General features: G+C 53.6%; 1 protein-coding gene across 34 annotated transcripts in view; it reads right to left on the bottom strand.

Annotated features, from left to right (window-relative positions):
- Positions 1-25,059, bottom strand: part of OBSCN (obscurin, cytoskeletal calmodulin and titin-interacting RhoGEF) — a 160,225-nt gene that overhangs the window by 48,296 nt on the left and 86,870 nt on the right. For 23 of the 34 annotated variants that reach the window (XR_012433894.1, XM_074038204.1, XM_045398300.3 and 20 more), the window contains 18 exons: positions 22,983-23,246; positions 22,355-22,618; positions 21,537-21,800; positions 20,294-20,560; positions 19,846-20,112; positions 19,482-19,754; positions 18,622-18,894; positions 17,713-17,909; positions 17,452-17,527; positions 13,139-13,411; positions 11,960-12,226; positions 10,921-11,193; positions 10,037-10,312; positions 9,168-9,455; positions 8,746-9,027; positions 7,666-8,039; positions 4,496-5,366; positions 3,129-3,407 (listed from right to left, as the gene is read on the bottom strand). Coding sequence is in view for 33 of the 34 variants with exons in the window: in XM_074038204.1 (XP_073894305.1) it covers positions 3,129-3,407; positions 4,496-5,366; positions 7,666-8,039; positions 8,746-9,027; positions 9,168-9,455; positions 10,037-10,312; positions 10,921-11,193; positions 11,960-12,226; positions 13,139-13,411; positions 17,452-17,527; positions 17,713-17,909; positions 18,622-18,894; positions 19,482-19,754; positions 19,846-20,112; positions 20,294-20,560; positions 21,537-21,800; positions 22,355-22,618; positions 22,983-23,246 (5,328 nt within the window). In the remaining variant the exon portion in view is untranslated. The remainder of the gene's footprint in view (positions 1-3,128; positions 3,408-4,495; positions 5,367-7,665; positions 8,040-8,745; positions 9,028-9,167; positions 9,456-10,036; positions 10,313-10,920; positions 11,194-11,959; positions 12,227-13,138; positions 13,412-17,451; positions 17,528-17,712; positions 17,910-18,621; positions 18,895-19,481; positions 19,755-19,845; positions 20,113-20,293; positions 20,561-21,536; positions 21,801-22,354; positions 22,619-22,982; positions 23,247-25,059) is intronic. The other 11 variants (XM_074038288.1, XM_074038300.1, XM_074038340.1 and 8 more) reach the window with 7 other exon arrangements.

Below are 25,059 nucleotides of genomic sequence, written 5' to 3'. Positions count from 1 at the left end.
CAATCCCACTACTGGGTATCTACCCAGAGGAAAATAAGTCATTATTTCAAAAAGACACTTGCATACGCATGTTTATAGCAGCACAATTCACAACTGCAAAATCATGGAACCAACCTCAAATGCCCGTCAATCAACGAGTGGATAAAGTAACTGTGGTATATATATAGGATGGAATACTACACAACCATAAAAAGGAATGGATTAACAGCATTTGCACTGACCTGGATGAGATTGGAGACTATCATTCTAAGTGAGGTAACTCAGCAATGGAAAACCAAACATCATATGTTCTCACTGATAAGTGGGAGCCAAGCTATGAGGATGCAAAGGCATAAGAATGATACAATGGACTTTGGGGACTTGGGGGGAAGCATGGGAGTGGGGGCGAGGGATGAAAGACTACAAATAAGGTGCAGTGTATACTGCTCAGGTGATGGGTGCCTCAAAATCTCGCCAATCACCACTAAAGAACTTACTCATGTAACCAAATACCACCTGTACCCCAATAACTTAACAGAAAAAGAACTGAAAAATAAATCTTGAGAGATAAAAAAAATTAAATAAAATATATTCTATGTCTCTACTTTTCTTTTCTTTTCTTTTTTTGTTTTTGAGACAGAGCCTCACTCTGTCACCCAGGCTGGAGTGCAGTGGTGCAATCATAGCTCACTGCAGCCTCAACCTCCCAGCTCAAGCGATCCTCTTGCCTTAGCTTCCCAAGCAGCTGGGACTACAGATGTACAGCCCCATGCCTGGCTAATTTTTTTGTATTTTTTTTGTAGAGACAGGGTCTCACTGTGTTGCCCAGGCTAGTCGTGAACTTCTAGGCTCAAGTGATCCTCCTGCCTAAGCCTCCAAAAATGCTGGGATTACAGTCATGAGCCAAAGTGCACCAGGCCAGGACAGGGATTTCCTAAACATGGGAAACAAAGATGAGCCCTATGATTGCGCCAGTTTCCTGCCTTGAATTTGTAGACTCAGGGAAGGGAAACTGAGGTAGGTCCCAGCAGACTCCTTGAGATGAGAAGATGGAGCTCAGAGTCCTGGGAGACTAAGGCAGCTAGAGTTCACAGACAAAGTGCTGGAGAAAAGAAAGCAGTACAGAGAAAGGACCTGCCTCAAGGACTCAGCAGAATACTGATTAGCATTTGCATGTGAGGAAAGACCCACCTGAAAGGATTAGAGGAAACAGTACCAGGAATAGCTCCTGGTTCTACCAGTCAGACTAGAAAAATTCCTAACTCAAAGGGCATTGAGTAGAGTACTCAGGAAAGTTCTTGCCTCAGCAGTGGGAAATAATTAGCCCTAGACTGAGCACTGCTCTGGAGCCACCAAAGAAATCATAAAAGCTAGGCCCCAAAGAATAAAATCGCATCCAAGTATCTTCACTGTATCCCAGAACAAAGCTCAAGAAGATCGGCAGAAATACAAAATATCCTAACAGGGTAAAGTTTACAATGTCAGGCACTCAATCAAAGATCACCAGACATACCAAGAGACAGGAAAAGATGACCCATAAAGTAGAAAATAATCAACTGAAACCAACCCAGAACTGATGCAGATGTTAGAACTGGTAGAGGAGACATGAAAACAGGTATTAGAATTGTATTCTCTGCATTCAAAAGGTTAAGTAGAGATGTAGAATATATTTTAAAAAACTCAAGTAGAACTTATAGAGACAAATAATAAAATGAATGAGATTAATAGGATGGATATTACAGAAGAAAAGACAGTGGACATAAAGGCATGAATAAAAACTATGCAAAATGAAAGATACAGGAATTTTTTAAAGTGAAAAGAGCATTAGTGAACTGTACACACTCCATGTGACTTAATATACAGGTAAATGAAGAAAAGAATATTTGAAGAAATAATAATAATACATCTTAATATACACGTAATTGAAGAAAAGAATATTTGAAGCAATAATGGTCACAGAAATTCCAAACTTAATGAAAACTCTAAACCCACAGTTCTAAGAGGGTCAACAAAGTCCAACCTCAACAAACATGAAGAAAAGTACACCAAAGAACATCATAATCAAATTACTCATAACCAGTTATTTTTAAAAAAATCTTTAAAAAATACCTAGAGAATTTTTGTGAAGAAAGAGATAAGCTGATCCTAAAATTCATATGAAAATGCAAGGCACCCAGAATAGGCAAAACAATCTTGAAAAAGAAGGAAGTTGGAGGACTTACCCTCCCGATTTCAAAACCCAATACAGAGCTACTGTAATCAGGACAGTGTCGTGCTGGCATAATGAAAGACATTTAGATGAATGAAACAGAATTTAGAGTCCATAAATAAACCCATACATTTAGAGAAAATCAAATTTTGACAAGAATTCCAAGACAATTCAATGGTGAAATAGTCTTTTCAACAAATGGTGCTGAGACAACTGGGTATCCACATTAAAAGAACAAACTTGGGCCCTTACTTCGTTTCATATACAAAAAAAAAAAAAAAAAAAACCTCAAAATGGACCAAAGACCTAAATATATGAGTTACTATAGGCATAGGTGTTTAACTCTTTATAACCTTGGATTAGGCAATAATTTCTTAGAAATGACAACTAAAGCACAAGCAACCAAAGAACAAGTAGGTAAATTGTACTTTATTAAAATTTAAAAACTTTGTTGAGGCAGGAGGATCACTTGAGGCCAGGAGTTTGAGGTTACAGTGAGCTATGATTATACCACTGCCCTCCAGTCACAGTGCCATGAACCATTCACCATGCCCTTGAGCTTCTCCTGAGAGGCTTCCTGATCAAGCCATCTGACAGCCTTCAAAAGGGACCTCAAGGGAGTGGTTGGGGTAGGCTGGACTCACCCTTCTTGACCCCCTCACCTTACTCCATGAGGTCCACTTCCAAACCTTCCTGGGTCTCTGTTCCAGCCAGGATGCCTCTCACAGAGATGAGATCCCTCAACCCCTTACCCCAAGGGGCTCCAGACTGGGGGCCTGTCTTGGCCCTAGCTCCCAGAGAGCTTTCCATCAGCCACAAGACTCTGAGGCCCCAAATCCTGCCTGGCCTGAGACGAATGCTCTCTGAATCATCCTCAAGACCAACTCAGGAGCCCCTACACCACCCACCCTGGAGACACCAAACCAGACGCAGTACTCACAGTCCACACGGAGCTCAGCCTTGGTGGAGGAGACACCCACGCTGTTCTCAGCCAGGCAGCGGTAGACACCCATGTCTGCTGGCACCACGGCTGTGATGATGAGCTGATGGCCACCCTGTTGGTCTTCATTAATCATGTAGTGGTCATCCTCCTCCAACAACTTCCCATCCTTGAACCAACGCACACTAGGCATGGGCTGACCTCTCACCACACAGTCAAAGCTCACAGGATACCCATCCTGCACTTCTTGGTTCTGCAACTCGGTCAGGAACACCGGGGCTGGGATAGATGGGTGATTTAGCCCCAGGGAACAATGATCATGTCCGGCTGCCACATACATGCAAGTTGCCACCAGATGAATGGTTTGACACATATGATGTACAGAGCAATCATTCATATGGGAGTGTTCATAGACCCTGACAGCTAAAAAGAATGGTATCTTTGCCTGCTAAGCTTCTCTCTCTTCCTTGTTCTCTAAGAATTCTGTTTGCCAGCTTGGTTCCCAAGCTGCCCTGAGGCAAAAGCGATAAAGGGTTGGAAACAGGGAGGAAAAGGGAGGTAAAGCAAAGATAAAGACTGTGTGGCCTGTAAGTCCAGGAGGAGCAGGTGAGGGATTTGCAGCAAGGCAGAGGCTCAAAATTGGAGAGAAGTTTCAAGAAATAACACTGTGGGTCATTCATCCTACCCTCTTTAACATTCCTAGAGAGATACAAGTAAATAAGGAAATGGCTTTTTAATTACTCCTAGATGCTGGAATGGGAAACAGTAGCAGACTGGACCATGAGGAGTGCAGCATTTTATACAGGTTTCAGAGTCTCCTTTTTAAAAAATTCTAGAGAGTGAACACAAATGACCTTTGAACAACATGCATTTGAACTGCATGGGTCCACTTATGTGTGGATATTTTTCAACCAAACTGGATAAAAAAATACAGCATCTGTGGGATGCAAAACCCTGTATAGCGCTGACTTTTCATATATATAGGTTCTGCAGGGCTGATTTGGGGACTTGAGTATGTGTGGATTTGGGTACACATAAGGGTTCTAAAATCCATCCTCTGTGTATACCAAGGTAGAACTGCATCCCCATTCTCATTTCACAGATGTGAAAGCTGAGGCACAGAGATGCTAAGCAGCTTCCCCCAAAGCACATAGTTAGTAAGAGACAGGGTTGGAGTTCAAATTCAGCTCTATTTAACTTCAAAGTCAGGGCTTTTCACACCTCAGTGGGCTGCACCTGCAAAGAACCCAATGGTGGGCACGGGTAACCCCTTAAGCTTGCAGCAGACTCTGGATCCTTCTCCCCTGCCTCTCCCTGCCTCTGCACCCTGGTTCGTGACCCCAGACCGAGGCTGTGTGCAGACTCACCAGCATCAGAAGTCAGTAGGCTGGGCAATGGCTCTGGAGGCACCACAGGGGCGGGGGCCTCTTTGCTGATGCGCATCTCTACCCTCCGAGGCCCCTCCTCCACCAGGTTGATCTGCACCCCGATGCCCAGTGTGGCAAACATCTCCTGGAAGCGAGTTACCGCCTGGCGGGCCTCAGTGAGTGCCTCAAAACGGATGCAAATGAAATGCTCATCTTCGTGGTATGTCTGCCAGTCCGCAGGCTCCTCTGGCTCTGCAGGGCCCTCATCTGCACTCAGGAAGAGCTCCTCGTCTGAAACCTCAGCCGGGCTTTTGGTGCGGAAGAGCCGGTGCAGCCGCCGGGCAGCCCGGCGGAAGGCATCGTCCAGCTCACCCCCAGAGGAGCTCTCGGCCTCACTCTCTGTCCCACTGACCACCACGCAGGCACTGTGGGCCACCTGGCCAAACTTGTTGCTCACCTGACAGGTGTAGTGGCCAGCATCAGCATGGCCCAGGCCAGTGATCAGCAGAGAACAGGTGCCATCCCCAAGCTGGTCGATGTGATGGTGCCGCCCGTCGGTCAGCTCCACACCATCCTTCAGCCAGCAGGCTCGCACATCTGCCTTGCTGGCCACAACACACTCCAGCCGCAGGGCATCCCCTACCTGTGCCTCGGTGTCCCCAAATGTGTGGGAGAACATAGGCCCTTCCTGCTGCTTCATCTCCTTCCGGACCTTGTAGCCCTTAAAGGCGGCCTGGATCTTCACAGCTGCCTTGTCCATTGAGGGATCACCCAGGTCTTTGGTGCTCAGGTCTCCCAGCGGTGGGCGCACAGCAGCCAGCGGCTCCTGCTGCTGCTGTGGCTTCACAGAGGGGGCTGCTGGGGCCCCAACCTGTGGGCACAGAGCCTGACGTCATGGTGAGATAGGGAATCTGAGGCCAGGAACTGGGCACAACTGGTGTGGAACGCATGGCAGGGGCAGCTCCAGGTCTTGCTCCAGTATGCCCTTTTTCCTCCTACCAATTGGACCAACACTAGCTTCAATTTGACCTAGATGTCTGACAGCACCTTCCAAAATGCAAGCCCACTTCCTGGAAATCACTTTACACAATCACTCAGACCACGATGAACAGGGTTGTGAAGAACACCATGAAGAGACCAGTTCCAACTCTTCAGGCAAAAGTTTTAATGGTCAGATGTGTATATGAATGGATGGATGCAGGGTGGATGGAGAGATACATCAATTAATGGATGGTTGAATGGGAGAACCGGTGTATGGATGGATGGATAGATGGATGGGTGGGTGGGTAGCTGGTGGATGAGTGAATGGTTATACAGATGGTGGTATGGGTAGATAAGTGGGTAAACAGGCTGACAGACAAACAGACAAACAGGTGAACAAGTACAGGAATAGATTATGGACAAATGGTGGATGGATGGGTGAAAGAGTAGGTGGATGGATGATAAACAGCAGATGGATGGAGTTGTATGGTTGTATAGGTGGGTAAACAGGCTGACAGACAAATGAATGAACAGGTGAACAGGTGCAGGAGTGGCAGATAGATAGTAGATGGATGGATGAATGGAATGGAATGGAAGGATGGTGGGTAGATGGTAGATGGATGGATGAATAACAGGATGGTGAGTAGATACATGAATGGATAGTGGGTAGATGGGTGCATGTCAGATAGGAGGATGGGTGAATAGATGAAAAGAAGGAAGGATGGTAGTATACATGGATGGACAAATGGAAGGATGGTAGATGGATGATGAATGGATACATGCATAGATGGACAGATGGAAGGATTATAGAAAGATGATGAATGGACAGATGGTGAGATGGTGAACAGATGATAGATGGATGAGTATATAGATGGCAGATGGGTGAATGCATGACTAGATGGAAGGAAGAATGTGTGCATGGATAGATGGTGGATGAATAGATGGAACAAAGGAAAGAAAGATGAACACATGGATGAATAGATGGCAGATGAAGGAATAGATGAAAGGAAAGAAAGATGGACACATAGACGAGTGGATGAAAGAAAGAATGAATGCATGAATGGATGAATGAATGAAAGGAGGAATGGATACATGGATGGATGGATGGATGGATAGAAGGAAGAATAGACAGATGCATGGATTGAAGGATGGATGGTGGACAGACAGAAGAGAAGAAATGCATGCATTGATGGATGGATAGTGTATGGATGGATGGAAGGATGGATGAATGGATGGATGGATGGTAGATGGATGATGCATAAACAGATGAAAGTAAGGAAAGACAGATGTATGAATGGATGGATTAGGTAGAAGGATGGAAGGACAGAAAAATGGATGCCTGAATAGATGGATGGCAGTTGGATTGAATAGATGGATGGCAGTTGGATGAATGAAAGGATGGGTGGATGCATGGATGGATGGATGCATAGATGGATGAATGGTGGATGGGTGGATGGAAGGATAGATGGATTGATGGATGCATAGATGGGTGGATGAGTGGTTTAGATGGATGGATGCATGAATGAATGGATGAATGGTGGATGGATGCATAGATGGGTGGATGAATGGATGCATGAATAAGTGGATGAATGGTGGATGGATGCATGCATGGATGGATGGATGAATGGTGGATGGATGGATGCATGGATGGGTGGATGAATGGTGGACGGGTGCATGAATGGATGGATAGATGAATGGTGGATGGATGGAAGAATGGTGGATGGATTGATGCATGGATGGGTGAATGAATGGTAGACGGATGCATGGATGGATGGATAGGTGAATGGTGGATGGTTGGATGAATGATGGATAGAAAAATGCATGCATGGATGGATGAATGGTGGATGGATGGATGCATGGATGGGTGGATGAATGGTGGATGGATGCATGGATGGAGAGATAGATGAATGGTGTATGGATGAATGCATGGATAGAAAGATGCATGGATAGATACATGGAAGGAAGGAAGGAAAGATGGATGAATGGATGTATGGATAGATGGATGAATGGCAGATGAGTGGATGAATGGAAGAAAAGATGGATAGATGAGTAGATGCATAGATGGGTGTATCAATGGCGAATGGATGAATAGTGGATGGCTGGATGGATGGATGGATGGATGCATGGATGGATGGATGGATGGTGAAGGTCTCAGACCTCTCCTTGCAGGGCAAGTTGGGGGGGCTCACCTTGCTGGTCAGTGGTGAGGTGCCTTGCCTCCCAGCCTTCTTGAGGTAAGTGACCAGGGAAGGGGTGCCTGCCCGGGACTCATCATCAGAGCTGGTGTGTGAGAGATCAGCCTCTCCAGTGCGTGCCAGCTCATCAGCCGTGGAGTAGCCTTCGGAGAGATCAGGTGCCACCTCCTCTGCCTCCTGTGGCAGGTGCTGTGAGCGGCCATCCTCCTCAGGCAGCTCGCTAATGGAGTCTAGCGTGGGCTCACGGCTCATGCGACGTTTCCGAGCCAGGGCCTCCCATAGTTGGTGCAGGTCGCCCTCCTGGGCTGCCTCAAGGGGCAGGCTGGGCTGAGGAGGGGCCTCATCCACAGAGGCTGGGCTCAGCGCCACTGAGGAAGGCAAAAGACTGGTCAGTGGGCTAGTTCAGAGCCATCAGCCCAGACCTCAGCTGCTTATCAGTATGTAGCTGGGCTGTGGCCTTGCTAGGCCTCTACCCCCACCTGGCACTAGCTACTTCCGATGGCACAATCTTTGCAAGTCTCAGAGCCCCTGAGCCTTGGCTCCCCCACTTTGAGTGAGGCCACAGTCTACCTCCCTGCACAGGGTATGTGATGACTGGAACAGGAAAGGACTCTGCAAAAGCAAATTGGGCTGATTTGAGCCCTTCTGGCCCTGCTTCTGGGATAGAGTGCCAGACTCATGGGGGTGCTGGCTGCCATGCAGGGAGGATCAGGCTCAGAGTTCAGGGGACAGGCCTCAGAGTGTGGGAGGGCTCAGAGCACTGGGGTTTTCAGGGGGTTCAGAGTACAGGGGATGTCTGTGTGCAGGGGCCCAGAAGCTTAAAGGGACCAGAATAGGAGAACCAAGGGCTGCACCACCCAGGACCTGCTCAGGGACAGGCAGGCTGGCCTAGGCCATCAAACTCTGCAACATGGGGTTTACCACATCTCCCTACGCAGCCTTAGTCTCTCCTATGTGATGGGCGTCATAAGGACCCTCAACCCTTCCCTAAGAGAGCCTGTGAGAGGAAGGCCAAGCTGCACCCCCACACCAAAGCTCCCCACCCTGGAACCTGGAAGGACAGGGACGACGCACCCTGGAAGGTGGCAGCCGCGGGGCAGGTGGAGCCCTGGGCTGGGCCACAGTGGTACTCGCCCTGGTCTTCTGCCGTGAAGCCCCTGATCACCAGCATCTGTTGCCGACCCTGGGAGACCACCTCGAACCGCCCACTGGGCTGGATGCGCTCCTTTCCCTTGTGCCAGATGACCTCGCCAGCCTCAGCTGCCACCTCAAGCTCCAGACAGACATCCTCACCAGCTGCCACCTGCCGGCTCTCAGGGGCAGAGGGCTGGGGAGGCACAGGCTTCGGTGGCGTTGCTGGGGAACAGCATTCACGGACAGAAGACAGGCTCCATCAGCAAAGATGCACCCAGGGTGCAGGCCCCACCCCTGGGGACCCCTCCCTCTTCTAGCTTGTGGGGGCTGTGAACTCCCCAGGCCCCAGTGAAGCAACTCACCAAGCCGCACAGTCTGGGGCAGGTGAACCGGTTCCCCAGCACCCACTGGGCCCACAGCTGCCACACGGAAGCGGTAGGTCTCCCCGGGGGCCAGGCCATCCACCACACACTCAGGTCCAGGCACCAGCTCGTGGCACAGCCGCCACTGGCCCATGGCCCCCTCCTTCACCTCCACGCGGTAGCCACAGAGACCACCGCCTCCATCACTCATGGGAGCTGCCCAAGACAGTGTCACAGTGTGGCTGCTGCAAGCCACCACTTCAGCATCCTCTGGGGGGTCAGGGAGGCCTGGGGAAAAGGGGAACCAGTCAGGGGGGTGGCTCCCTGTCGGCACTAACAGCCCCTCTGGAAGCCACTGGGCTCTGATACTGGTTGCAGGTGGTGTGGCTGCACCCGAAGGCAGTGTGCTGCTGTACCTAGTGGCCCAGCCCGTCTCAGAGAGTGAGGGATGCTGCCCAGGCCCCGTGGTGGCGCACTTGCGTGTCACATGGAGACTATATGTGCCCAGAGCCCACCCAGTGTGGAGAGCCCCTGGTGGTCTCTGCACCTCCTGTCTCCCCAGAGCTGGGCTCAGATCTGCATTAGGAGTTGGGGGAGCTGAGGGGGAGGTGGAGCAGAATGAGGGGACTTTGGCCTTATGAACCCACAGGGTGGTAGACTCATGCATCGTTATGCCTGGCCAAGGGCAGCCTCCCAGACTCCCATGGCCAGGCCCATATCTGCAGGCAGTCAACCCCAAGCTCTGCAGTGGGCAGATGCTGCAGAACCCAGCCCGGGATGGTCACCCACAGACCCACAAGCTCTGGAAGCCAGGCGGGCCCCAGACCCGACCTGCAGCGGAGGGAGAAGGGAGCCCGCCCACCACCCACCCAGCACGGTGAGTCGCGCAGAAGCCACGGCGTCGCGGCAAGCGAAGGTGACCTCCCCGGCATGGAGGAGCTGGGCGCTGCGCAGCAGTAGGGCGTGGTGACTGCCATCGGCGGTGACAGTCCAGTCGGCGTCATCCGGCTGCACCGCGGCACCATTGATGTACCAAGACGCCTCTCCCACGGGCACCACCTCGCTGAGCGTGCAGGTGAAGAGGGCCTGCGCACCGGCCCGGACCACCGCATTTTTCAGCGGCTCCAGGATCTCCAGGCGCCAGCCTGCGGGTGTGCCCGAGGAAGGGGTGTGAGGGCAAGGGCCGGAGCAGGGCCTGGACTTCAGACCCTCACTTCTTCCCACCTGCGTGGGTGGGAGGGGTCTGGGAGACCGAAGCTCCCCACCTGCGGCCCCAGCAAACCCCTCTCTCAAAGTCAGCCCAGCCTCCCGCGGGAGACACCTCTCATCTGGCCCCCAGTCATGCCTGCCTTCAACCCAGCCTCCTGTGGGTCCCAGAGACACGTCCCCCTCCTGGCTCCGGAGAGCCTCTGGTCTCGGCGCACAGCAAACACACCGTGCACCCCTCCTGAGCCTCGGGCCCCGGGGCTTCCACCCACTGCGGAGCGGGTGGCTCCCAGCCTCAGGTGGGAGGGGCCGGCCCCTGGCAAACCCTGCCCTTTGTGCCGCTCCCTTCCCCGGCCCTGCCAGCAGCACCAGGGCCTCAGCGCCTCAGCGCCTCTGCAGCGCGGGTGGCCCAGCCTCCTGCAGGAGGGTCTTGGAGACTGACGTCCCCTCTGCAGCTGCAGCCCCCCAGCCCCGCCCCCTCTGCCATCCGCCCCCCGCAGCCTCTAGTGGGATCTGGCCCCGCCCCGCGCCGGCACAGCGCAGTCACCTCGGACCGTGAGGAACGCGGACGTCACCATATCCCCAGCCAGGAAGGTCACCCGGCAGCTGTCTTGCGGCCGCAAGTTTTTGAGCAGCAGCAGGTGGCGCAGGCCGTTCTCAAAGTAGACCACCTCGGCGTTCTCCGAGGTGCGCACAGGTTCGTCGTCCAGCAGCCAGGTGTGGGCAGCCACCTCAGGCTGGGACAGCTGGCACTCGAACAGCGCCTCGCCGCCCTCCAGCGCCTCCACGTTCTCCAGCCCCCGCACCACTGTGTTCTTGGCTGCGGGGAGAGGGAGGCTCAGACTATGCCTGCGCTTCCAGGATCCCCACGTCCCTTGGGAGTGTCCTGAAAACTACAAAAAATCAAACAAAATGCCCCCTCCCCAGAAGCTATGTGGAGGGGGGCACTCAGTGTCCAGGGTGGAGCCACCGTGCCTGCCTCTGTAGTCACCCAGGCCCCCCCCTGCCACACCATGCCCTGCCCACTTTGGCACTAGGTTCCTGACCTCACAGGTGAGAAACCTCACAGGTGTTCACGAGACTAGAAACTCGCCAACCGCACAACTGGGCTTAACCACAGCCATGAGGCTCAGAGCCATGCTTTACCTGCCATGGCCCCACTGCAGCTTCAGTGTCTGGAAACAGCCCCCTTTCTCTGCACCCCCAAACAGAGCTACTAGACCTGCTGCCTGGCCCCTAGGATGCCATGCTCAGACTCACAACAACCAGAGACCTCCTCCCTAATCCACTGCCCTCCTCCGCTCTCCCCTCCCTTTCTAATTCTCTTGTGGGTTCACGTGTAGGAGTCTCGAATTTGGCCACACATTCTTCATGGAAGCCACAAGTTCAGCAGCTGTGCATGCCCCGCCTACCCACAGCTCAGCTCCTGGTGTAGCGAGCTTGCCACCTATGTGGCCTGTTTCCACCTGTCCGAGCCACCTGTGTCCCAGAGCCACCAGACACTGCCTGCCATTCCACTATCACTGCACAGCCAAAGCTGTGCCAAAGCTGCCCCGGGCCTGGGGCTGCCCACCAGGCGGCCTCACCTTGCACTTGCAGCAGGGCCACTACGCGGGTGCCCGCAGCCTCACAAGAATAGATGCCACTGTCACAGGGCAAGGCCGGCCTGAAGGTCAGCCTGGCCACGTTCCAGTCCTGCTCTATGATGACACGGTGCCCATCCGTGCGCACCTCCCGCTCGTCCATCTTCCATGTGGCCTGCACGGGCCGTGAGTACTGGCAGAGGAGCTCGGCCGAGCCACCCTCCTCCACGGCCAAATCCTGCATGGCACTGACCACCTCCACCACGGGATCTGTCGGCCAACATGCCGGACACACATCAGCCCCTGGAGCTGAGCCACCGCAGCCATCCCCACCCTCTGCTGTCAGCATTAAAGGCTTCAGCGGCAGCAAGCGCAGAGCTGTGGCAGGAAATGGCAGAGCAGTGACCAGGGAAGGGGACCCACCACGACAGCCCAGGGCTATCCACCGCAGACACACCTCACCCCCACCCATGGGAGACAGCACTGTCGGGCTTGGTATCTTTCCAGGGGAGCCCCTCCTGGTCCCCTTTGCCTCTACCTCCCTCTGGCCCTGGGCACACTGCCCCAACAGGGACACAAACCCTCCAAAGTCCCCCCACCCCATGCCCTCTGGCCCTGGCTCAGGAGCCAGAGCCCCAGCCCAGCTTGCCCCTTCTGCAAGGACTCTGCCATCTTTCTTGGGGTCTCTGTCCCATCTCCACTGTACAAATCCTGCTCCACAAATGGCTGTGTGCCCCGGGACTCAGGTGAACCTTCCACATTTTCTTTGAGGGTGCACAGGGGGCAAAGCCACCATGTAAGTCACTGGGAGGGGACTCCCATATGGCCAGCTCTTTCCCAGAAGGGCATAAACCTAGCCTAAGCCCACAGCGGAGGAAGCAGGTGACAGCAGGGGTAGACTCAGCAGGGGCTGCTTTTGGCTACACAAGGGACTGGGTTTCATGGCTGGGCACGTGCGGCCAGCAAGGTGATAGGCAGTAGGGCATGGGTTGGTGTCCAGCTACACCACTCCCTAAGCCCAGACTTCTCATCCACCCTCCATGCCCACCTGTGCCACTGTAGGCAGACAGCATGCATAGAGTGGTGCCTACTCTGTGGCCCTGGGGGCCAATCCCTAATCCCAGGAGCCCGCAGGAAGCATACAAAAGTGCCAGCATGGCAGGGGTTGCCATCGGCCAATACCTTTCATCAACAACTTGGCCGTGGAGACCAGGGGCCCTGCGCGGAAGGTGACAGTGCCGGAGTCGGCCACCCCCAGGCCTGAGAGCGTGAGGGAGTGAAAGATCCCGTCTCGCACAGTGATGGCACTCTGGGGGCCATCCTGTAGCAGGGTCCCATCCAGCCACCAGCGGGCCTCCGGCCCACCCGCGTGAGACACCTCACAGGAGAACGTGGCCACCTCCCCTGCGAAGACATCCACATTCTGCAAGCCACGTACCAGGCATGGCGCTGCCTCTGCACAAGAGGGTAAGAAGGAGGGCGAGGCTGGGACACCCTGGAATCCACAGGACTGGGCCACTTTAGGGTTCACTGGTGTGGGGGTGTGGCACAAGAATAGATTGTGTCTCTGCTCCTAAAGCCCTCAGAAGTTCCTGAGTGTTCATAATGTACTCCTTTGACTACACCTGAGTTTATGCTAATGATGTGGCTCAGGTAGGGGTCCTGGACAACATCAGAATGGACCTCTAGAAAGGCCAAGTGTTTAGAGGGTTGGAACTTTCCTACCCTCCCACCTCTAGGAAGGGGAGAGGGGAACAGAGATTATGCTCTATAAAAGCTCTTGAATGAGATTTGATGAGTTCCCAGGTTGATGAAGATATGGAGGTGCTAGGAGCATGGCACACCCAGAAAAGGCATGGAAGGTCTATGCCCAACCCCACCCCCATCCTTTGCCTTTAAATCTTTTCCACATGGCTATTCCTGAGCTGTATCCTTTATAATAGCTGCTCAATACAAGTGTTTCTATGAATTCCAGGAGCTGTCTTAGCAAGTTAATCAAACTCAAGGAGGAGAAGTGGGAACCCCATTTCATAGCTGTTCAGCCAGAAGTGTGGGTGGCGTGGGACTTCCCACTGGCATCTGCAGTGGGGCAGTCTTGTGGGACTGAGCCCTTAATCTATGAAATCTGACTCTCACTCCAAGTAGAAAGTATCAGAATTGAATTGTAGACAGCCAGTTGCTGTCTGCTAGAGAATCGCTTGGTGTATGGCCCCCACACATCTGGTCACAGAGTGTTCTGTGCTATGAGAGTATAATAGGAGAAAAACAGTAAGTGTGTTGTTCTGTAGAATTGGTGTCAGAAGTAGGACTTGGCCAGGCACAGTGGCTCATGTCTGTAATCCCAGCACTTTGGGAGGTCAAGGTGGGAGGACTGTTTGAGCCCAGGAGTTCAAGACTAGCCTGGGAAACATAGTGAGACCCCATGGAGGCATGTGCCTGTAATCCCAGCTACTCACCAAGTTGAGGTGGGAGGATCGCTTGGGCCCAGGGGGGTTGAGGCTACACTAAGCTATGTTCACATCACTGCATTCCAGCCTGGGCAACAGGAGACCCTGTCCCCTCACCCCCACCAAAAGTGGGACTTGCTAGAATAGCCTTGGGGCTAGTAACTGGTACTGGGGCCACCCTGGGGTCTGCCAGAGCAGGCATCACCCAGACCAGGAGGGTGACCTAGGGTTATGGAATAGAAATCCACCCAGGCAAGCTGGCCTACCCTGATCACAAAGGGAGACACAGAGGCCACCCACAGTGAGCCCGTGGAGAGTGGCTCAGCCTCAGCTCATAGACCCGCACCCCCACACACCCCTTCAGAACATGCCTGGTTTCACCCACAGGAGGCTGATGACAGGCACACATGCCCTTCTCAGAAGGCAGAATGGACAAGCTCCAAGCCCCATGGCTGGGGTTCTTTCTGGCATTTGGTGCCTTATCTGACCCAATGTGGGTTGGATAGGAGAAGCCACAGGGCCTCCTACTGTGAGCAGATGGGAGTTGGCCTCAGAAAGTGAGTTCCCTGTCCCTGGGGGTGTGGAAGCAGATGCTTCTCCCATCCCAAGAGGGCATTTTGTCCAGATGTCCTCCAAGGCCCCTTCAGCCCAGAATTCCAGGGCCCTTATGTGGAGTGGCAACTGCTCCCTGCCTGGTCACACAGCAGGGCCCAAACTCGAGGAGCTGCCCAGACATGTTTGTGGTCACTGCCTGCCCTGTGCCTTCCACACTCTCCTCCTCCCTCCCATCCACCTCTCAGATGGAAACTCAGTGTGGTCATGGCAGATAGAACTTGCCCAGGCTACTGCTGCCCACACAGTTGAACCCCACACCACACAGGCAAGGGAGGAAGACAGAACCAAAGGCTTATTCCACCACCTGCTGCCTGGAATCGGGCAACGGAGATGCCGCCCTCCATCGTTGCTTGCCCCTGAGTAACTTCCCGAGACCATCCTGTGAGCCTCCTCACAAAGAGAGAGAAACTGCAGTTGGCAAAGCCCAGACAATACACTTCCATCCCATGGGGTGAGGAAGTGTGGGTGGGGAGAACTTACAGAGATACCAGCCACCCATTAGGACAACAACAGGCAAATCAGCCCCTGTGCCCACCCAAGCAGGCCCTCCGCTGGAAGCCTCTCCATGCTCTTCCTCATGTGTACCACTGACACCCCACCACCAGCTCCTGGTCTTCCCTTGACTGTCTTCCCCAAGTGCACATCTGACCACCTCCTCATCTTGCCCCACCAACTCTTCATTCTTGTCTCCAGCAAGTTCCCAAGTTCTTCCACCATACCACCTAAAACCTACCTAGGTCTGAGATGGGCACCCATTTACACACCTGTGCCAGGGCCCTCACCACAAGGTCACAGCCAGATGTCTGTATGTGAGTCAGCTCACCCAGGCTGAGAATACCTCACCTAGAGAGGGGCCAAAGCACAGCCCAGCTCCATGCTGCTCCATACAGTTGCCCACTCTGATGAACATACCAGGCCCCTGCTATCCTGCCCCTGCTCAGGACACCTGGGAAACTTCCTGTCTTCACCATTCAACTTGAGGGCACTGGCATCTGGAACCTTCCCCAAACCCACAGGTGACAGAATTGACTGCATCTGTCTCCTTTTAAAGACTTGGGAGTGGGAGGTGGCACCTAGGATGAAGGACACACTATCTCCATGTCCAACTCCTCCAACAGATTGGGGATCCCCTGAAGGCAGACTGCATCTGGCCCATCATGAGGTTCAGGACTTGCTAAAGAGTAGGAGCTTAGAGAGTATATTCTATGGTGAACGAATGGATAGCAGGTGGATTGTGAATGTATGATGGATGGTGGATAGATGGTGGATGAATGGAAAGATAGCTGAATAGTGGATGAGTGAGTGATGAATACATGAGTGGATGGGGGAAGGGTAGATGGATGGTAGACAGGTGAATAGATGGATGGATGGGTGGATGGTAGATGAATGGAAGGATGGGTGAATGGATAGTGGATGGATAGATGGATAGTAAATGGACGGATAGCAGATGGATCAGTGGGTGGGTGGATGGATGGTGGGTGTGTGAATGGATAACGAATAGACGAATGGAGGATGTATAAATGATGTATGGATGGTGAATGGGCAGATGGATGGATGAATGGAGGAACAGTGGGATGGATAGATGAATAGTAAATGGATGGATGGTGGATGGGTGGATGGTGAATGGATGGCTGGTTGATGGTGAATGGATGGATGGTAGCTGTATGGATGACTGGATGGATTATGAATGGACTGATGGACAGATGATAGAAGGATGGATGATAGATGAATGGCCAGATGATGGATGGATGGTGGATAGCAGATGGATGGAAGGTGGATAGGTAAATGAATAAATGGATGAACAGATGGATGATGAGTACACAGATGGGACCCATTTGAGACCTAAAGGCAGGACAGTAGGGGAAGAACACTCAAGGAGAAGCACTCAGGGATGACCAGCTCTGGGTGCAAAGTATGACCCAGGCTGAAGGCTCCTAAAATCTTGTTTGCATGCTTGCCCAAATCCATACACTTGTCATAGGCATGCTTTTGCATCTGCACCTTTGAGCCTGTCAGGCATGCAGATGTGTGTAAACATAGATGCGCTGGCATGTGCGTGCATCCGTAGCATAGGAGTAGGCTTTTGGAGGATGGAAGTCAGGAAGGTCCTGCCTCCACCTTAGGGCCCAAGTCTATGGCAGCTGGGCCCCCCATCTCCCTCCCACAGGTGGCATTAATCCTGGATAGGGACCCCACACACACCCTGGAATTTCTCAAGACTACCTTCACCAGCCTACTCGCCAGTGACCTCTCTGGTCCTTGGCTTCAGTGGCCAGGGGTTGGAAAATTGCCAGCCCCAAGACAAGATCACTGTAGGAAGTCTTGGGTTTCTGCCCCCTGCCCGCTGACAGCTGCCAATGGGTGGGACGTTCTGGTGCCCAGGAAGCTGGGCATCTGCAGGCAGAGTGACCGGTGTGGAAAGGGGCTGCCCACCTGTGACTTTCAGCTGGGCCTCAGAGCTACACGTGCCCACGTGGAAACTGACAGTTCCAGCATCTTCAAGGGTCACCTAGGAAGCAGGGAGAGACATGCTTGGCCCTGAGAGCCCCCATCCTGACCAGGAGCCCAGCCAGCTTGCCAGACCTCAGTGACAGGAGGTCATCACTTCCCCAACACAACCCCCTGGTGGAAGACCTTCCTGAATGGAGTTGGAAGCATTCCTGTCCTGGTACACTCAGGTCCCAGAGGCCTCACCTTGTGCAGGGTAAGCAGGTGGAGTGTGCCCTGCTCCACAGTGATGTCATTCATCTCGTTGTCCTGCAGGGGCACCCCTCCTAAAGCCCAGCAGGCTTCCTGGCCTGAAGCTCTGGATAGCCGGCACTGGAAGCTGGCATCCTGGCCCTCACTGAGCTGCACGTCCTGCAGGGGCTCCAGGATGGTCACCTCAGGAGCTGGACACAGGGGAGGCATGGGTGTCAGCCTCAGCGTCTGAGGTGCCCCCTCAATCAGCACAGTCTCATCGTCCTGGGAGTCCATCCCTGGGTATCCTCCCCCACGCACAAAGACATGCACATGGGGGCCTGTTCTCAGCTCCCCACTCCAGTTGCAGGCAGAGTCTGCTCTAATGGACAGTGGATGGGTGAATGGATCAATGGAGGAATGAATGGATGGATAATGGGTGGATGGATGGATGGCTGATCAATGGATAAATAGATGGATTGTGGATGGATCGATGGATAATGGATGGATGATGGATGGATGGATAGTGAATGGGTGGATGAATGGGTGAATGGTAAATGGATGAATGAAAGGATGGATGACGGGTGGGTAAATGGGACTAGTGTGAGAACTAGAGGAGATGGTGCAGATGACTGAGGGCTGGGAGTGGGCTATGGTTTGCAGTGGCCCCGCCACGAGGGCCAAGACCCAAACTCCAACACTGTGTCAGCCTATTGAAAGCTCACAACCACCCGCCTCACCAGCCTGACTCAGCCTACTCTCCTCTGACATCCTGGGGCCACCCTGAAATGCCAGCTCACAGGTCCACCTCCCTGCCAGGCCCCAGCCTCCAAAGGCAGGAACCTTTGCTGTCTGGCTCCATACCCAGCAGGGCCCAGACATTCTAACCCCGTGTAGTCACTGGTGGGGCCTGCCTGTGGCTACCTCTGATGGTGAGCTGGGCGGAGGAAGCACAGTTGCCCAAATGGAAGGAGACAGTGCCAGCATCCTCAGGTGTCACACCCTTCAGTCGCAGTGTGTGGATGCGGCCATCCTGCACAGTCACTTCTGTCACCTCATTGCTTTGCAGTGGCAGGCCTTGTAGGCACCACTGCATGCCTGTGGCTCCAGCCCTGGACACCTCGCAGCTGAACTCAACATCCTCATTGGCCAGCACCTCTGCATCAACCAGCCCCCGCACAATGGTCACCTCAGGCTCTGAGGGGTGGGGCGAGATGGTTCCCTTTACCAGCCAGGTAAAAGAGCCTAGGCCAAGCTCCCATGCCCACTCCTCCAGGAAGTCTTCCTGGGCACCCTCACACTCTTCTGCCATGGCCCATCTGTCCCACATGGCTTTTGTTTCCTGATGTGCTCACAAGCACAGATCCTGCCATGACACTGAGCTCTTTGGGGACAGAACCTGGGCTGGAAGTGTGGGCCAAGAGGGCAGTTGTGTCTGAGGAATGGGAAGGGGTCGTGGGACACCCAACTGCCTGTCAACTCCCACAATGCAGCCAGCCCCATCCTGGCTAGCACAGCAGGGAGGCAAGGCTTATAGGAGAAATAGGTGGGGGCTCAGCAGCGCACCCTCGCACCGGCCTCAGGGGTGGGCTTGAGGGGCTGCAGCCTGTTTCCTTGCTGCCCAGGTTCTCTCGGAGAGCCCTGACAGGGACACTGGGAGGTGCGAGGGTGAGGAGGAAGACAGCATGAGAGCAGGGGACTCAGGTGCACCCAGAAGGCAACCATAAGCGGGTGGGATGACAGGGAAGGGCTCACCCTCTCCTCTGGGAGGCTCCACCACTCACCTGTGACCCTGAGGGAGGCAGTGGTTTTCTGGCCACCTGTCACGCAGGCATACTCGCCCGTGTCCTTGGCCTCCAGTTGGTGGATCAGCAGCTCCCGCATGGCCCCCTGGCTCCGCATTTCGTACTTGGGGCCCGCATGCAGCTCCACACCCTCCTTGAGCCATTGCACCGTGGCACCCGACTCTGCATCGCTCAGCTGACAGCACAGCCGGGCTATGTCACCTGTCTCCTGCTCCAGGCTCTGCAGCCGGGTCTCGAACTTGGGCCTGGGGACTGCGGGGGATGCAGGAAGGGATGCTTAACACTTCTTGCCTCTGACCAAGGGTGAGGGGCTGTGGGAGGCAGGGGTTGGTGAGCAGCTCACCACGGACAGAGAGGCTGGCCATGCTGTGTGTGTGGCCTGTGTCGCACGTGTAGTCACCCGCATCCTCCTGCTCCACTCCGTGTACCAGCAGCTCCACAGCTGCACCATCCTGCACCATCTGGTACTTGGCACAAGGGAAGAGCTCCAGGGAGCCCTTGCGCCACTCCACGCTTGCACCCGCCCGGCTCAGCTCACAGCGTAAGTGTGCTGTGCCTCCCTCATCCACCTCCTGGGGCTGCAGCTCTTGGAGGAACCGCACAGGGGCAGCTGCAGGGAAGGGAGCAGGGCGTGAGGGCAGGTCCCTGAGGAGCTATAAGGGGGAATGAACAAGTGTGATACAGGGCAAAGTGGGGAGGGGGAACCGCACCAGAGCAGCTACCAGGAAGGAGGCAGGCCCAAAGCACTGGAACTGTGCTATATCCTGGGCCAGGCCAGCCTGGGTTCCCACCTGTGACAGTGAGGGTGGCGCTGGTGGCCTGGGAGCCACAGGTGCAAGTGTATTCTCCAGTGTCTTCACGTCGTAGGCCCCGTAATACCAGCTCCGCAGTGCAGCCCTGAAGCCGTGGCTCCCGGCGCCCATTGGCCCGCAGCTGCAGGCCACCCTTGCTCCAGACCACTGTAGCAGTGGGCTCAGACAGCTCACACTGCAGGGTGGCTGTGGAGCCCTCCTCTGCCTGCAGACTCTGCAGCGGCTCCCGGAACACTGGCTGTGGGGCTGCAAGGGGCAAGGGGCAGGGTCAGCTCCAGATCTACACCAGGCATCGCTCTCCAGGCTGGCAGATGAGGACCTGGGCTCCTCCCAGCTCCCTGGCCTGGCTCCACAGGCGGTGCTGCCTCAGATGGTACCACCAGTCTGTGATTCAGGAGCGAGAAGGCAGCGTGGTGGGAAAGCAGGGAGGGGCTAGATCTACCCAGGGCTTAGGAGGCTGTCCTCTCACCCAGGACCCCACTCCCAACCCCCGCAGAGCCACACCCTCCAGAGCCCAGGGCAAGGATGTGTACTTCAGAACCCAAGGTGAGGCCCTGTACCCCATACCCAAGGGCAGAGCTGAGTCCCCCAGATCCCAGGGCGAGGCCAGGGCCCAGGGCTATAGGTTCCACCTCCCCTCCGTGGGCACCCAAATCCCAGGGCAGGAATGTGTATTCAGACTCCAGAGTGAGGCCATGTCTTCCAGACCCCAGGACAGGGCCATGTCCCCCAGACTCCAGGGCAGGCACCGGGTTCCCTTAGACCCTCAGGTGTCATAGGGGCTGTTTGCCCCACAAGGCTACACTGAGAACCAGGGCCAGCCTGCAGGGCCCAGGGCTCTAGGTCCTGCCTCCCTTTCCTGGGCACCAAAGGCCTCCCTCCGAGAAGGACATGAGACCCTGTGGCTAAAAGACTTCAGGTCTCAAATGAAGGATGGCAGAAAGTTGGATTGATTAGGTAGTGATGGGAGGCAGGGGGAGAGAGACAAGGTGGGAATTCCTTCCCTACAACCATGACTGGTACACAAGGTCACATGGCTGAAGCTCAGTATAGATACCAGGGCACGGGATAATGTTGGAACCCATGAGCAGAGGGGACAGAGGAAACAGCAGGAGGAAGAGGAAAGGAGCATCCACAAGGAGAAAGTGTGCTGTCCCTGTGACTGCACATGGAGGAAAGACACACACCCACATCAGTCCATGTGGCCACATGTGGTCATTACCCTTGACAATGAGAGTGGCTGACGTCTTCTCCTGCCCACATACACATGAGTACTCCCCAGTGTCTGCCACAGACAGGCCATGAATCTGCAGCTCACATCTGGTCCCGTCCTGCCTCAGGCTATATCTGTCCCCATCTCTGAGGGTTTCAGGTCCCTTCCTCCACTCAACAGGGGCCGCCTTGCTCAGCTCACATTGCAGCATAGCTGTGGCCCCTTCTGTGGCCTCTTCATTCTTCAGACCCTTTGTGAACTTGGCAGGCAAGGCTGGGGAGGTCAGAAGATAAGGACACAATCATGCCTCTGAGCCCACAGAAGAGACAGGACACGGATGACAGAAAAGACACAGAACCCAAATGGACATGAGCCACATCGGGATGTGCTGAGCACAGGCTGTGCACTGTGGCTTCCCTCAGTCCAGGCTGTACAGCACATGACCATGGCCCCTTCTGTAGCCTCCTCACGCCTAGGTCTTTGTATGAATCTGGCACATACAGAGCTGGAGAGGGTCAATCACACATGAAAATCAGATCATCTGGAGCACTTTGGTGGACAGAATATGAGAGAATGGAGGACAAGACATAGAGCCCAACAGGGCAACATGACTGAACCCATGCTGGTACACAGGTGGGAGCTGGCTGGAGATGCTGTTTTCTCCTGGTTTCTGCAACAGCCCAGGAGGCTGGAAGGGATTCTGTGGAATTATGGGAACAGGATGACATGGACACAGGGAGACGACACGGAATGAGAGGAGACGGAGGGCATGAAATCAGTACTGGCACACTAGAACATGGCTTTGCTTGGCCACATGTGATCTTTACCCCTGATGGTGAGTGTGGCTGAGGTCCTCTCCTGCCCACAAATGCACGAGTACTCCCCGGCATCTGCCACAGCCAGGCCACGAATCTGTAGCTCACACCTGGTCCCGTCCTGCCTCAGGCTGTGTCTGTCCCCATCTTGGAGGGTTTCAGGTCCCTTCCTCCACTCCACAGGGGCCGCCTTGTTCAGTTCACACTGCAGTGTGGCTGTGGTCCCTTCTCTGGCCTCCTGGTTTGTCATGTTGTCTATGAATCTGGCTGGCAGGGCTGGGAAGGACCAAGCAGTCGCTGAGATCATCAGACTATCTGGACAACTCTGTGGACAGGACACAGACACACACAAGGAGCCACACAAACCACCAAAGGACCATGGCAGAATGAGCAAACGAATGTACGGAAGGCGAGAAAGCACTTGGCCCAAGAGGAACAGAGAACATGCAGGGATGGGGATGAACAGGAGGACATCTCCTGATGAAGAGAAGGGGAGGCAGGAGATGCCCAGAGGACCCCAGTTAGAGGACAGACAACTTCAGGGTTCCCACAGGGATGCCACATTTGGAAGTAGAAAGTGGTGACACAGAGACACATAGATCCCAAGCCGCAAGTCCATGTGACCACACGGGATCTTTACCCCTGACGGTGAGTGTAGCTGAGGTCCTCTCCTGCCCGCATACACACAAATACTCTCCAGTATCCTCCACAGCCAGGCCACGAATCTGCAGCTCACACCTCGTTCCGTCCTGCCTCAGACTGTATCTGTCCCCATCTCTAAGGGTCTCAGACCCCTTCTGCCACTCCACAGGGGCCACCTTGCTCAGCTCACACTGCAGCACAGCCGTGGCCCCTTCTGTAGCTTCGTGATTTCTCACATCTTCTATGAATCTGGCCGGGAGGGCTGGGAAGGACCAAGCAGTCACTGAGATCATCAGAATAACTAGACGATTCTGTGGACAGGACACAGACACACACAAGGAGGCACACAAACCACCACAGGACCATGGCAGAATGAGCAAATGAATGTACAGAGGGTGAGAAAGCACATGGCCCAGGAGGAACAGAGAACACAGTCCCCATCTCTGAGGGTCTCAGGTCCCTCCTTCCATTCCACAGGGACCACCTTGCTCAGCTCACACTGTGGTGTGGCTGTGGCCCCTTCTGAGGCCTCCTTGGTCTTCAGATCTTGTGTGAATTGGGCAGGCAGGGGTACGAAGGGTCACATGGACAGAAGCCATCAAGCCCTCGGGAGGATCTGAGGGACACACCTGAACATCGAGGAAGAAAACAGAAGCAGGAAGGCTGGAGGGACTTGGGATGAGGTGGACCAAAGTGCATTTGACAGTGAAGACTTCCTACATTCTACCTGTGAGGTGCAGATTGGGTGGGAGATGGGCTCCATTCTGGATCTCTTCTCAGAGGGCATCTTGTCCTACCTGTGAACTTTCATCATGGGGAAGCAAGACAGGCTTCTCCAACTTGCAACCCACATATGCAATAATGTGATGGACATCTCTCTATGATGACATAGGAGGCACCTTCAGGTCCCAATATCCACTGATCCCTTGTCATCCCTCACACAAGAGACAGCCTGACCAGACAGGCCTTCCATCCAGCACTGCCCATGCTTAGATATACCTCAGCTCACTGTACAACATCCCAGCCCACACAATGCCCTGCTACCTCCATCTAACATGCTCCTGGACTGACCCTACGAATCCACATTCCCACATATTACCCTGATTCATATCACCTAGATCATGAAGACACCAGATGTGGCCTCGAACCACACCTCTGAACCTCCAATCTACCATTCTCTCTTGCCTCCTGACTCCAGGCAGGGGGCTCACAAGTTAGCAGAGCAGAGCCTAACCCAATTACATAGCCATAGCCTGCTATGGGTTGTGTTTCTACAGAAGTCAAACATTGAAGTCCTAACTTCCACTATCAGAATATGACTGTTTTTGAGATAGGGCCTTTAAAGAGGTGATTAACGCTAAATGGGATCACAAGGGTGGTATCTAATCCAATATAAATGCTGTCCTCATAAGAAAAGGAGATTAGGACACAAACACAGAAGGACCAGTGAAGACACAGAGAAAATGGCTGCCTACAAGCCAAGGAGAGAGGCCTCAGAGGGAGCCAACCCTACTGACACCTGGAACTCAAACCATCTAGTCTCCAGAATGGTGAGGAAATACATTTCTGTTATTTATACCACCCAGTCTATGATACTTTCTTTATGGCAATCCAAGCAAACAAATTCAGACTTTGGTACCAGGAGTGGGGTGCCAAAGGAACAAATACCTATAAATGTGGACGTGGCTTTAGAACTTCGTAATGGGAGGTAGCTGAAAGATATTTCAGGCGCATGCCAAAAACCGGGGTTTGCAGGCAGCAATTGTTGGTGAAAACATGGGTGTTAAAAGTGATTCTGGTCAAGCCTCAGATGACAATGGGAGACATATTATTAAAAACTGGAGAAAGACTATCACTGTTATACAGTGGCCAAAAACCTGGTCAAATTTTATTCTAGTGTTCTGTGGAAGGTAGGACTTGCAAACAACAAAATTGGATATATTTACCTGAGGAAGTTTCTAAGCAAAGAATTGAAACCATAGCCTGGTTTCTGTCTAATATGAAAATGTGAGAGGAGAGAGATAAAATTCAAAAAGGATTTGTTAAGCAAAAAGGAACCAGAACTTGAAGATACA

Source organism: Macaca fascicularis, chromosome 1 (genome assembly GCF_037993035.2).
Source record: "Macaca fascicularis isolate 582-1 chromosome 1, T2T-MFA8v1.1".
NCBI classification, from domain to species: Eukaryota; Metazoa; Chordata; class Mammalia; order Primates; family Cercopithecidae; genus Macaca; species Macaca fascicularis.
Note: the sequence above shows the minus strand (reverse complement) of the source record. Positions and strands in the feature narration are given on the sequence as shown.